Here is a 15,426-nt window from a genome sequence, read left to right on the forward strand (position 1 = left end):
CCATCTCCAACCGTCTTTTTTTGCTTGTCTAACAGTTAGGCGTTCATACAGTTCACAACTTTTAAAATAACCGTAGCCTTATAACACTAACTAACCTCTGTATTGAATGAGTTAAAAAATATTCGTCCGTGGATAGACCTACAGAAGAAAAGAAAGGATTTTTTTCTTTATTAGGTATTGTTATTTCTTTTTATTGCTTGATAACCGAACCTCAAAAAAGTGTATTGTCAAGAGATCTTGAAACTAGAGACTTAAAGCTTCAAAATGTTTTTTTATCTCGGCACAACCATTTTTCACTGATATACTTGTACATCATTTCAAGAATCACTAAATTTGTGAAATTTTTCAGTAGTGTGTTTATCTAGATTAAAATTCCTAATACCTACATCTTCAGACTAGTACATATTATATTTATATTTAAGTAAAGAATACGCAATAAAATTTTCATTATTTATTTTTTATAATTCAAAACATATAACAAATATGAGTGAAAATATATAAAAATAAACTAAACAATTATTTTTGTATAAAGACATACGAGACACCAAAGACCAAAAATCACAGGAAAAGCACTTAATTTCATCTAAAATCTTTAAAATGAATATATTGCACAGTTGTAAATGAGGTAGAACATACTAAGGTTTTGAGTAAATTTAGCCATTGTGCCAGTTTTTTATAAATGTATCAAATAATTTAAACGAGCTAGTCTCAACCGTACCAATTATATTGTTGTAGAAATTATTCTGGCCTTTTTCATACATACTTGGTCCGCCGTATTATTTAAAACGTAGAAACTGAGAAGTTAGCAATTTTTCTATTGGAACCTTCTATTTCAAGATGTTCTATTATACTGGTAGTACATTCAAATGTTGTGTACAAATAGATCAAGAATATTTATCAAATTTGTTATAACCACGTTTTTTTAATCCGGGCTAATTTATAAAGCCCCGAGTGTACACTGGTTGACTAAAATATTTTATTGAGGCACTTTCACCATGGACCATTTACTCCATTTTAATTATGTAACTTAAACTGCGGAGGTAAACAAGAAAAAATTAATAAATTAAAATGAATGAAAATTATATTGCTAAAATAATTTAATTTGTTAAGTATTTTTAGATATTCTGAAGAAATAATAAATTAATGTTCGGTTGTACCTCCTGCCCTACTGGCTACGCCCATGTTTATAGGTTTATATAAAAAACAAACTCATAGGCAACGGAAACGGACGGATGGACGAAAGAATTTTTTCAAAATAATTATAATGTCATTTAAGACGTTTTAATTACGAACGGTAATAATGTTTAAGTTATTTTTCAAAGTCTCATCTCCTATATCTTTGACATCAACATTTTATAAATTAAATTCTAGTATCTACATAAAATATCAAAATTAAAGCTAAATGTAGTGTTAAGCAAACGATATTAAAATATTTTACTCTAACTGCATTTAGTGGAATGCATAATTTCTTCATACTTAGAATTCACAATAAATTATGTTGGCAATTTTCTAACTTATTGGCTATATTAGCATCAGTAACAAGAATGTATTTTTTTAATATAATAAATAAAAATCAACTTGACAACTGTATTAATTATCATATTCTGGTTGAACATAAGTGGCAGCAGTTGTTCTACGCCTATAAAGCGTTTGTGTCTTTAAATTCCAGCCAAATTTTTGATTGCAGTAAATGGCGAACTTCCTATAACCATTTCGTATTTCATTGTGAACCTAAAAAACACAAGGTAGTTTAATAATTAACAATTTTATTTCAATTAACTAGTATTAATGACTGCATTTTTTATAAAAATTAAAACTTCATGATCACAAATAATTGAGCAACTAACTACATATGGGTAAGTCTAATGAAGCAGCTACCAATTTTCTTATTTTAAATGCAAGTTTTTATAAACTTAATAAAATTTAATTTCCCCAACAATTAGCAAATCTTACAACCAACTGTTGTAACATTTAGGAGGTAATACAGTAAACTCAATAACATTTTTCACATTTTCTTTCCATGTTGTAGATAATATTAAAACTTTTATTATTATTATTTGGTTATTTTACGTCGGATATTTCTGCTAAACACTGACGCCAGGAGACAAGCAACTCCCAACGTGGAAATTTTGTTGAACCCCCACTTTGCCGTGAGATAGAGATCTTTTACTTGCCAAACACTGTTTAGACAAGGTATCAACAGTTTTACATCCTTTCCGAGGGACTGTATGTTTTTCTATATGTATAAACCTCGCCTAAAGTATAACTTCTATGAAAAGGCCATTAGAAGGTGGACGAGCATCGCGAATCTTCCCAGAATGGTCACCCATCTAAGTACTAACCGTGATCAGCGGTACACAACTTTTCATATCAATGACATGATTGTCGCTAGGCCGCACTCGCCCTAATATTAAAACTTCTTTGATCTATAAAAATTTTCTGTAATCTAAAAAATGTAATAACGACAACCATAATTTCAGAGTGATTTAAAATAAAAACTTACTGAATTCGGAGTTACTGAGAAACATTATCACTAAAAACAGCAGAACTTGTGCCATGTATTTCCGAAATTCCATAATTCCAGATTATGCAGAAACATGTTTCTAAGAAAAAGTTGTGCAAAACCATACTTATCGTATCAACTTCGACGTCACCTGTTACGTGGGTGTTGTATAATAATGAAAACGTAATATGGACAGTTGGTAGAAGGAAGCGCAAAAACAAACGCTTAGGTGGGGAATTCTGGAAGGAAGCCTAAATAGTTGAAGTGAGAACAATGTGGAGATGGGAGTATGACGATCGGCGGGCAGTGAGGCAAAATAGTGAAAAATCGAAGTGTTTAACCCGTATTAATTAGCATCTGGAAGGAAGCCTAGATAGTTGAAGTGAGGAGAGCGCAGAGAGTGAAAAGTAAGACGATCGGTGCACGGTGAAAATATATAAGTAGTGAAAAATTAAAAGTGTTTAACCGGTATTAACTAGCAGGTAATTTTTCTCTAAGTACTTTGCTGTTAATTGTTCTATGCAATCTTATGATTGTGATGATTATAGATGTTTAATGATAAAAATTCTGTGTATGTTTAGACTTCATTGTCTTCCGCTCAGGGGCGTATATTTTTCTAAGATAAAATAGTTACAATTATTATTAACGATTGCTCATTATTTATTACATGTTAAAATATGCCCGGATATTGCAATAACAACTCCTTTGTTTCACATTTAACTGGTTTTAGTCATGATTACATTGTTCGAAAAACAAATAAGAAAGCATTTCTTGTGCTCACTTTATGTCATACGCATATAAGAGCTTTGTTGAATTTACTAACATTTTCGTCCGTGAGGAATGAATCTGTAAAAAGAATAATTAAATACAAAAAAAGAATTGCTAAAACAGATCTTCCGAAATCTCAACTCATAGCTGGATTGCCTCCCGTATGGGACTCCAGTACCTTACTTATTATTATTGTTATTATTGTTATTATTATTGTTATTATTGTTGTTATTATTGTTGTTGTTGTTATTATTATTATTATTATTATTATTATAACCTCTTCAGTTTTACTTGGAAGTGTGTATGTCTAATTCGAGTGAGATGATATTTAGTGACACACCGTTAATTATCATTAGCAAAGGATATTAATTTATGCCTTTTGTTAGCGGTTGTTTTGTATTTATATTTGGGTAGTTAGAGCAACGATCGTGGGTTTCTCTGCCATGTTCTTTCCCCACAGGAGCTCAAGGTGAGCCTGGCACTCTCATTTTATGTTAAATGGTTGTTAATGTTTTTGTTGTTCTTTTTATTTGTCACATGTTTAATTTGAAGACTGTTGTACGTAAATAATAAAGTTAGGTGTATTTACTCTGCTTTTGTTTTATAAAATTAAACTATACTTCTCTTTAAAGTTAGTAGCCTGCGCCTTCCAGTCAATTAAAAATAGATGTATACAACGTAGGGAACCCTTATGACGATCACATATTTTTAGCCACAACTACGTTTATTTTTCTTTTTTTTTTTTATCAAATCCGGGGTTGTTATACTACAAAGTATATCTTTTCTGGTTATATTTTGTGTGCCTGAGCTTTTCATACAGTTAAATAAATTGAAATGAACTTCAAAGCTTTCGACTCAAAAAAAATGTTTTTAAGGAAAACATAATTTGCGTACAATTTTTTTTTAGTTTTAGAAGCATTAGCCTCCACTAAAATATCTACGCTAATAATTCTTTTGATTATATGATGATGATAGTGTATTTTATTAATATTATATCCGCCAGTAATTGATATATTTGTTCAAAAATTTAGGAAATTTCTGCTTTCTTTGTATGTGTTTTGTTAATATGCGATAACCATCGTACGAGATATTTGATGATTTTTTTTATTTGGACTTCCTCTACTTGGAAAACCAGTATTACGGATTTTTAGTCCAAAATGACCCAAGAAACAACCCGTTGAACTTATAAAAGGTAACTTAGAAAACAACCTGTAACTTGTTAATAAAAAGAGATTTTTTTACTTTGTAATAACTCCTCGATGAAGTCAAACACCTAAAGTACAATTTTTTCAGAGTAAATTGTTGATGACGCTAAAATGTAAAAAAATTATATTTTGCAGGAGGGAAAATTCAGGTCTACCGGATCACCAGTGCTCCCAAAATTTGGGTTCATCGATAAGGACGTATGAGGCCTTAAAATGTTCTTCTAGGCAAGAACATTCGGAAAAATTATGACTCTCTGAAAAATACATATGGCGCATCAAATATGGCGTCCGAAATTGACTTTTGTCATAGCATATTAAATAAAAATGATTGCAAAATTCGTCAGATTTGTAAAATATCTATGCATGTAATAGTGATTCTAAGATCACTAATTAAGAATCTACCATTTGGATACGAAATACAAAAGATACAACAATTTTATGAAGTTTTCGAAAATTGTAGTAGAAAAACATAGTCCAAACAAAATGGCCAGGGAGTAAAATTCTTCTCCATACTCTATTTTAATTCCTAATAATATTTCAATTTTCTACTTCTGTATAACTCATTTTAATTAAATAATGATACAAACTGTCAATCATTGACAATGTTATTATAACATTATTACCTGTCACTACTTACACATTTTGGATCGTATCAATGTCCGATGTCAAACTATATTACAACTAAATCTGTATCCTTACGTAAATAGAAAAAAGCAGAAATGCCTGAAACAATTACTTGATGTCTTATTTTCTTAATAAAACACCTTCTTTTAGTTTTGTAATAGTATCTCGCTTATTGTTAGAGATGGACCCAACAAACCCCATATGACTATGCTCGACAGGGAACGCTCTATCCAAATATGTAAAAATATACAGGGTGTTCCATTTAAATTAACAATGTTTTTGCAATTTTGTTTGGACTTCATTTGCTTTTCTACTATCATTTTCGAAAACTTCATAAAAAATCGTGCAACTTTTGTATTTCACATTTTTGTAGAACTCTAAAAACAAAAAAACTTAAAGGGGGGTCAAAATATAGTGAATCACCCTGTATCTACGTGGAGAACCATTGATTAACTCACTAAATATTTACAGGGTTTGTGGTACCTGCAGATATAGCTTTTCCCTATCTATTAAATTGAGAGAAATCTAGATTTCAAAACCCCGAAAATATGTTAGAAAGTGTGCTTGTCTGACTTATTATTATTATATCCACCTATTTAACCTTTGGAGTTACAACACAAAAATTAATCAAAGTTCTCAAAAGCTAACTAATACTATCAATTTATTCGAAATCTTACTATAGCCATAAAATAGGCATATGTCCGCCATATTGGATCCGCCATTTTGAATTTTGAAATTTCGACGCTAAAATAGAGAGACCTTAAATACCCCCATGCCGGTACTTTTGGAATTTCCAATCTTAATGGTAGATTCTTAATTAGTGGTCTTAGAATCACTGTTACACCCATTTTAGATATATATTTTACAATTTTAAAGAATTTTACAATCGTTTTTATTTAATGTCATGACAAAAGGCAATTTCAGACGCCATATTGTATTTTTCAGAGCCACATTTTTTCAAAAGTTCTTGCCTAGACGAACATTTTAAGACCCATATGTCTTGGTCGGTCAACCCAAATTTTGGGAACACTGATGATTCGATTCCCACGAATATTACAATGTGATTTTTACACACTAGGTGCCATTAAATTTTTGGTAATTTTGTTCTAATTTTGAAAGTTTAATGGTTATTTGAGAGCGCGACCAAGATAACTTAAGATACTAATATAAGATACTAATTTTAAAAGCTTAAAAATGATATTAATACTGTATTATAGTAAAACAATAATAAAACTTGAACTAATATGTTTAGAGATGATTTAAGAATCAATAAAAAATAAGTACATTCCTTGATGGGTGAACTAAACCATAATATTTCTACTATTCTAAATATCTCAAATTTTTTACTCTGGCATTGATTCAATTCATTTTTGATTCTCAAAATTTATTACGGGTTTCGAGATTATTCAACTTAATCGTACAATATCCTAAAAAATTGAATTGAATTTGAATTTAAGATGATTACTTAGGAGTTTTATTGATTGTCTTTTTACATAATAAAAAATCTCTTTTCGTCATCAATCTTTTAGACGGAGGATTTATGTGAATCATATGTATATTTTTAATTATATTGTCCCAATAACAAACTCTTACATCTGCTAAATATTAAAATGTATGACGCTACTTACCTCCGCATTAGCATAACAGAATAATATCGCAACAAATACTCCTTGTAATGCTTCCATGGTATATCTAGCGAACTCGTAAACGTCTTCCGCTAAACAAGAATCGTCATATACGATTTTCTTTGCCGTGAATAAGATGTGAATTCCAAATAGGGGAATTAAAAACAGAGTTGCTCGAAAGGCGGCCCTGAAACGTGATAATTTATTACTTTATTGTATTTGGTGGTATCGGGTGGTGAGGTGAATTCTAACTAGGTGGAGTATTCAACAATTGTTCTGATGTAGATATACTACTTTTTATAAGCAATGACAGAGACCTGGTAAAAATATATTTTTAAAATATATATAATGTACTGGGTGTTAATAATCTGATGACTTTTATATAAAAAATATTAAAAAATGTAGAAGCGGAGTACAGGGTGTAAATAACATTACGATAAAATTAAAGCGACTGATTAAACAGAATACACGTTTTCCTATTTTTAGTATTTGTAGGTACTCTAAATAGTTCAATCAATCTGTCACGGCATAATGTTAAATTTACAAAAAATACCACCTGGAAACAAAAAACATGGTGATGTAGGAAAAAAAATATAGTGTTTTTTTTTCACAAAAAACAACTTGAACTCCAATCGGAACAAGTTAAGTGAGATAGTTGTAACTATTAAAAAAAACCTATCGATTCGTATTTTTAAATATATCGATTGCTATATTACTTTTCGAGATATATCGAAAAAAACCGTTAAAAATCGACTTTTTTTGTTTTTGCTGTATCTCTTGCAAATTAAGGTTTTGAAACTTGTTACTTACTGCAAAAGTAGCCCTCGGCAAGCAAAAATTCAAGTATCCAAAAGTAACGTTGAAAAAAGTAAAAATATTTTGGTCGCCTTTTTCTTGAATATCGTTTTCGATTTTCATTTTTCGATGTTTATTACAGGAATCGATTGCTGGCATTTTTACGCAAATTAAACAAAAAACGTGTTCTACGACCTTTTTGATCCAGGATATATTTTTTTCTTTTCAAAAAATTCCACAGGCCGCTATTTAAGCTCTACAGCGTCCATTCTTACAGAGATTGAACTTAAAGACTTATATATTCAATAAAAAAATACTGTGGTTTAATTTAGCCACTTCTGCATTTTTTATTGTGCGTCAAACCGAAGCATTCGAGCGCGGCCGAGTAGCAGGGATGGGCGTTTACGCGTCGACTTTAATTATTGTCGACGTCTACTTCGCGTAGACTAGACTAAACAACGTAGACTATGTAGAGAATGTAGACAAAGCGGAGTTTGCGCTCTAATTTCAGTTTAATCTAACCTATATTATATTTGCGTTACATTTACGTTTGATCTATTTTGTGCTGTACTCAATTCATCACTCAACTTTTTCTGTTTGGCTGTTTTTACATAAACATAAAATGAGCGGACGTAAAGCAAATTATAATTTTGGTCGGTTAAGATCAAGAAAGTGAAAATTTTCATTTTTGTATACTTAATATATATTTTTTAAAACAAAAATTATTATAAAAAAATTATATAAATATATAAATTAAGAGTCAGTAAAAAACAGTTTATTTAATTTTAAAATTTTAGTCTCCATTCGTGACCTCATTAAGTGAAAACTAGGGAATATACAGGGTGTCCCCAGTTCGGGTTGCCTATACCTGAAATGGATACAAAATTTCAATTGTCATTCTTCATGAAAATGTTTGCTTGTCCAGAAGCCCTTGGCAAGATAGTCATTTGTTTAATTTAATTTACAGGGTGTTCAAAAATTTGGAAAAGGTAAAAACAGTGAAGTGTAAAATACCTTAAATCTTAACGCTACGTGAAAAAGTAATGAAATTTTTTATGAAGAATGATTTTTTTTTGACAATTGAAATTTTGTATCTATTTCAGGTATAGGCAACCCGAACTGGGGACACCCTGTATATATAATACTCATATATCTATAGAGGTACATATACCAATATATACACATAATATTTAGTTAGAGAAAATGCAATAAAAAACATTATCTTGTGCCTCTGCAAATATTTACAGAAATATGTTACCATTTATCGTTTATTGAAAAGCTCAGCTCTATATGATCTGTATTAAAATCTTAGATCTTATATATTTACATAATATGATCTAGGATTGAAACAAAAATTATTTTGAAAGGGTACCTATATTATAAATTAGTAGAAATATTTAATAAAATTTTTTTCTATTAATTTCTGTAACTCTAACACCTTTAGAAAAAATAAAATTAACGTGTTCTAACTAAACTAAAATATCTACACAAAGTGTTCTTAAAACTTAATCAGATATTCCAAATTGTTGCTGACTTTAAAAATGATAAAATTTTCATTAAAGAATATATGCGACATATCTTTATTTAGAGATTTTATAGAAAAAAAAAATTTGGTCAATCTGACCTGACCTAAAACTATCGAGGAGCATCAAGCGAGACACACTTTTTTTTTCTCGTGAATTCTCGGCAGATATTGTTTGATCTTTTGTACTCGGTTCATACATTTTTTTTATAGATGGTTGTGATAGGTAGGTACTTTTCCAAATTCCAAATTTTCAATTTTTCTTTTTTTGCAAGAATCACGAGTTACAGCCTTACGAAATTCTTTTTTTGAGGTACATACCTACCACACCTTTTTCTAGTTTTGAGAGTTTCTTAATTGTTGACATTGTCGACATTGTCTACATTGTCGACTCTTCCAAATTAAGTCTTCATCTAGATCATTGTCTACGCATAGACAATTGCATTGTCTACGTCGACATTGTCTACCCGCCCATCCCTGCCGAGTAGCGTACCCCCATTCCGCCGCCCGCTTCAGTTAGCTCGCGCCACGTTCGAATGCATCGGTTTGACGCACAATTAAAAATGCAGAAGTAGCTAAAATGAATCATAATTAGTATTTTTCTTATTGAAAATATGTCAACCTCAATCTCTGTAAGAATGGACGCTGTAGCACTTAAATAGCGGCCTGTGGAATTAAAAAAAAATGTCTCGGCTCGAGAAGATCGCAGAGCAACGTTTTTTTATTTTAATTTGCGTAAAAATGCCAGTAATCGATTAATGTAATAGACATTATCGAGAAATGAAAACCGAAAAAGATTAAGGAAAAACGTGACCAAAAATTTTTCACTTTTTTCAGTGTTTTCTGGACACTTGGAATAAATAAAATCATTGTCACTCTTTTTCATCATGAAAGTACAACTCTTAAGGGAAAAAATTAGCCCTGATTGGTTTCTCTACGACTATTTATCGAGCAAGAAGAGCCGATTTTTGAGTTGACCTTTTTTTCGAAAAATCAATATAATTAACTCGAAAAATGTTTAATATTTTTTAATTTAAAAAAGGCACTTTTTTGCTTGCCGAGTGCTACTTTTACAGTAGGTAACAAGTTTCAAAACCTTAATTTGCAAGAGGTACAGCAAAAACAAAAAAATAGATTTTGGACGGTTTTTTCGAGTACGAGAAAAAATAAGAATTTTTTGTCTTATGAACTATATGTCTATCTCCTCTTGTTTTCGAGATACAGAGCGACAAAATAAAAATTTTTAAATAGAATATTTAAGAAAGTTTCCAAACGGTGCGAAATATTTTTATGAAATTTGGTATTCCGGGGTTTCTAAGGATGCGAAATACGCTGGTCTAATTATTTTTTGGTTATTTCATAGAGGGCGCTAGTTATGCTACATTCATATAAAATAAGTGACTTTTCTCAAAGTAGGCTTATGTCAAAACTTATTGATAGATTTCTCATAAACAACGCATACATTCTTAGTAATATTTTAAACTTTAATTAATCTTATATCAAAATTTTAGTGATTGTTAGTGACTGTAGTTATTAATCACTAATTACAGTCACTACAATTTTGATGTAAAGTTAATTAGAGTTTAAAATATTACTAAGAATGTATGCGTTGTTTATGAGACATCCATCAATTAGTTTTGACATAAGCCTACTTTGAGAAAGGTCACTTATTTTATACAGCGTAATATTGTAAAAGTTCAATTAAAAACCTATTTTCTGGAAAACCGTCCACATTAGGAAGTTCTAACAAGAGTACATTATTTTTAGAAAATAAAATTGTACATTAGGAATTGGAGCCCGAATGGTAAAAAAGCTAACCTTAAAAAAATTTGAACTCAAAATGTAATAGGAATGTAGCATAACTTTTTTTTTTGTCGTACTATCACCCCTGTATTTAAAGGGGGGCTTTCTGAAACACCCTGAATATCGAAAAGTAATATAGCAATTAATATATTTGAAAATACGAATCGATAGGCGAGGCGATTGGTTTATAACCTTTAAGGTAGTTAAGGGAGCGAAATCGCTGCTTTAATTGAGAATAGTACTATGCATATTAAAAATCTCCATAATTCTTTAAAATAATTTCTCTATACTTCCGTTTAAATGATTAGATATTTTCGCTACTATCGGACCGCATAACTACTTCTTGTTTTTTACTTTTGATTTTTCATCATCTCAAAGGAGCGACAAATGTTTCCTATACCTGCTTTCCACTATAGTTTTCAAAACATCACAAGTAATAAATATTTCACCAAAAATAAGGAACCGTACATTAGTTATTTTAAAATGAATGAGACTGAACTGTTTTAAAAATGTTCCTTTATAATTCAATGACAAAAGTGTATATTTTCTATAACTTGATTACCTTGCATGCGTTTCCTCACGTATTTCTGTTGAGTCAAAATCTAATTCAAAGAAAATCTACGCTACAATTAAGTTTATCTGCCACCTTGATACAGGCGAAATAAAAACAAGCAAAATCATTGTGCCGCAAGTTGCAGGTAATCACTACTTCAACTGATCACGCGTCAGGTCTTTTTTTCCCTTCCCATCGCATTTGTATTCAAAATTTTGCTTTGAAGAAAACTACAATTTTAACCATGTTGGGTGAGAATACAGTACGACTCTGGAACTGTTTATTCTTGAACCTAATTTGTAATCAATAAGTTTACTTTTCTAGTTTGATGTGTCGCTTGACATGTGAAACGATCCTCCTGCATATTAATTCCGGCCCTTAATTCACGTATTGATATCACAAATAAAGAAATAGAAGAGGTTACATTTTAACTTATTCCAACATACAGGGGCAAAATATACAATAAACGTCTAAATAGATAAATTTTGTTGGTATTTGGGAAAGGCTAGATCATTTTAAGAAAATATATTCCTATGAACATACAGGTGTGTTGAAGTTTTTTCAAATTTCACATTAACACAAATTTTCCGAAAGCTATTTCATGTAGATTAATTAAATCTGTACAGGTAGGCCTGATATAGTAGGAGACATTATCACTAGAAACAAAAAATTCTCGAACTTTCGATATCACTGATGTGAGTATTTTTAGAAAGTATGTGTATTAATTATTATATTTAGTGGCTATTTACTATATATTGTTGGTGTATTTCAATGCCAGTTGGGATATGTAACCTACATAGTAGTCGTTTCCTGTAATATCAACAGTTAGGAATTTTGTCTGTGAATTTCTGGTATTCAAGAACTTTGACTTGCTAACTGACATTTTCAGGAAACGATTTTTTGAATTTATTTCATTTAGCTTAATAAATTTACAATAAAGTAAAGATACAATGTAATCATTAAAAACCCTGGAAAAAAACACTCGTTCAGAAATTTGGTACGCGTTATTCAATTAAAAATGTAAAACGTCTTCTCCAATTTCTGAATCTTTAACATTGGATTTAAATTTGTATTCTTCACAAAATAAAAATAAGTTTTGAAATTACTGTTGATTTACTGAAACAAATTGTTCGAAAACTATTAGTTTTTTCTTTATTGAATGCCAACCCAGTAAAGAATCAAATGCATTGATGAAATTTCCAGAATATTAAGGTGTCTTTGCCGTTTTAAATGAAAATTGTGTTTTCTAGTACTGCAAGGGCTTTACGAAGTACTGAAGGTATAAATAAAACGTTGAAGAAATAAGTGGCGTGGATAATATTATTATCCCTAATATACAAGGTGTATCACGAAGAGGGCCCGGTAGGATTATCTCAAAAAGCAGTCAGAATTGAAATTTGAAAATTTGTATACAGAGGTTTATTAAAAATATCTATTAATGAAAATAGTGTCAACTTCCTCGCACTTCTGGTTACACCGGAAGTCATCATCAACTCTGTTATTTCAAATGGAACACTGTATATTTATGCATTTTTTAATTCTATGACAAATTCTAAACTATTTTCATATAAGGTACTATAGGCCAAAATGTGAAGCATGTAAATGATTTTTGAAAATGGAATAACTCCGACATTTAGGTTTATTTATTAATGAAATTTGACAAGGATAACTTAAAAGCAATGGAATTCAACCAGTTTATGACAAATTTGCAAAAATTCATGAGTTTTAAAACGTGTGGCCAATATTGTGACGTTGAAGTTGAATTTACTCAAAAATTTCAAATGGTACACCCTATATATTATTATATTAATGGATGCAGAATTAAATTTACTTTAAAATTATACTATAGTTCCCTATACCCAAAGTTAACAATTCTTGTGTAAATTGGAAATTATTGATTTCAACACAGAAAAATCTACGAGTATTGTGGGCTTGAAAGCATCGCTCTTTTTAATCTAATATACTGAATTATTGTTTTTGATGAAGGTATAATGATAATAAAAATTACAGTTCATTAATCAGATACCGTTTATTATTCAATTCTTTAATGCATCAAATCCACCGTAGATTTTTCTGTGTTGAAATCAATAATTTCCAATTTACTCAAGAACTGTTATCTTTGGGTATGGCAACTATATGTGTCATTTTAAAGTCAATTTAATTGTGAATCTATTAATGCATACAGGGTGTGCCATTTGAAATATTTGAGTAAATTCAACTTTAACATCACAATATTGGCCACACGTTGTTAAACACTCTGTATGAATTTTTGCAATTTGACATAAACTGGTTGAATTCCATTGCTTTTAAATTATCCTTGCCAAATTTAATTAATAAATAAACCTAAATGTTGGAGTTATTCTGTTTTCCAAAATCATTTGCATCCCTCAATTGTTTTCGAAAATTGATAACTTGAAAATTGTCACATTTTTCACATATGAAATTAGTCTAGAATTTACCTTAGAATTAAAAAATACAAAAATATACAGAGTATTCCATTTGAAATAACAGAGTTGATGGTGACTTCCGGTATAACCGGAAGTGCGAGGAAATTGACACTATTTTCATTGAATAAATCTTTTTGATGAAACCCTGTATACAAATTTTCAGATTTCAATTTTGGCTACTTTTCGAGATAATCCTATTGGGCCCTCTTCTTGATACACCCTGTATTACAAATTTATCTCCCCAGATGTTACATCTTCGTTGGACCACCCTGTGTAGAAGTAAACCAACACTGAATGAGATGCCAGAACGTTACAGGTTTACAAGAATCTCTTAATATGCTCACAGCATAATCTTTTTCTGTCGGGCTGTAAAGGTATTGCCAATTTGGTATAGATATATGTACTTTGTCTGACGCGTAGTGTTCCCATGTTTCATTTTCAGTAACATGATTCTTATTATATCTAACAGCAGGAATGTGTTGACGGCTAAAACTGCTATCCGAAATCCATCGTTGATCCATTGGTACCCATTGGTGTCTACCATCCAGCAATTGTCTCCGTGAGATGCTCCCTTCGTGATAGCCCATGCCATACTGGGCACCAGAGTTAATACTAAAAAAAATGGATAATAATAATTAATGCATTAATAGAGAATGTGGTTAAAAACGCATTCAATTATTATGTTTTATACTCTCTCAACCCCTAATAGGTCTCATGGTAAATGTCGCTTATAGAGAAATGTATATCGGGTGTCCGGTAAATAATGGATAACCTTTTAACCGTGGATGGAGGATCCAGGTCGTTTAGAAAATCGACTTTTGTCTTAGTCGCTGTTCAGTTATTTCGGTTTTTTTTCGAAATTTCCTCCATAGGTTACTTTATTGGTCACTACGGCCACAAGAGAACGTATCTTTCAGTTATTATTTAATTTTATATAAAAATTACAGTAAACGTTCGAATTGTCTGCCTTCTCTGATTTAGGCTCCGCACCATCTTATGAACACATTTCGGAGCTTTCGTTTGTGTCTTCGCTGACTATCGTAAAATTTAAGTTTAAGATTTTTTTAAACAAGAACTACTATTGCTAGTTAAAAATTTTGATAAGCATCTGCACAATTCAAGAATATTACGCAAAATAACTGAAAGATAATAGGTTCTCTTGTGGCCCTATAAATAAAGTAACCTATAGCGGAAATTTCGAAAAAAAAAACAAAATAACTGAAAAACGAAAGGACTTTGTACTAACACAAAAACGACCTGAAGGACCTGAACGACCTTAGGGTTCCCCATCCACGGTAATTAGGTTATCCATTATTTATCAGACACCTTGTATAATTATAGACATAAATGACAAAATATGTGAACGGCTATCTAGCTTTCAAAAATAAGTACAAATCCGAGAAAAGTTTGATATGTTTACATACAGGGTGGTCCAGATTTTAATAGACAAACTTTGGGAAGGTATTAAACAACAAAAATTAACACCACTTTGCTCTATGAATATAGGGGCAGAAAGCCACCGTTTAAGAGATACGGGGCGTTGAAATTATCAAAGATAAAACAATTTTTTTAAATATCTGG

General features: G+C 30.6%; 1 protein-coding gene across 2 annotated transcripts in view; it reads right to left on the reverse strand.

The window, feature by feature from the left end:
- Positions 1-749: 749 nt before the first annotated feature.
- The window catches only part of LOC108905155 (calcitonin gene-related peptide type 1 receptor-like), a 57,992-nt gene continuing 43,315 nt past the window's right edge, over positions 750-15,426 (reverse strand). Inside the window, exons 7-9 of one of the 2 annotated variants that reach the window (XM_018707933.1) lie at positions 14,250-14,457; positions 6,729-6,912; positions 750-1,731 (exon numbers count right to left, since the gene is read on the reverse strand). In XM_018707933.1, coding sequence (XP_018563449.1) covers positions 1,591-1,731; positions 6,729-6,912; positions 14,250-14,457 — 533 coding nt within the window. In that variant the 3' untranslated portion in view covers positions 750-1,590. Of the gene's footprint in view, positions 1,732-6,728; positions 6,913-14,189; positions 14,458-15,426 lie in introns of both variants that reach the window. The other variant, XM_018707932.1, reaches the window with a different exon arrangement.

Source organism: Anoplophora glabripennis, unplaced genomic scaffold, assembly GCF_000390285.2.
Source record: "Anoplophora glabripennis isolate ALB-LARVAE unplaced genomic scaffold, Agla_2.0 scaffold264, whole genome shotgun sequence".
Lineage (NCBI taxonomy): Eukaryota > Metazoa > Arthropoda > Insecta > Coleoptera > Cerambycidae > Anoplophora > Anoplophora glabripennis.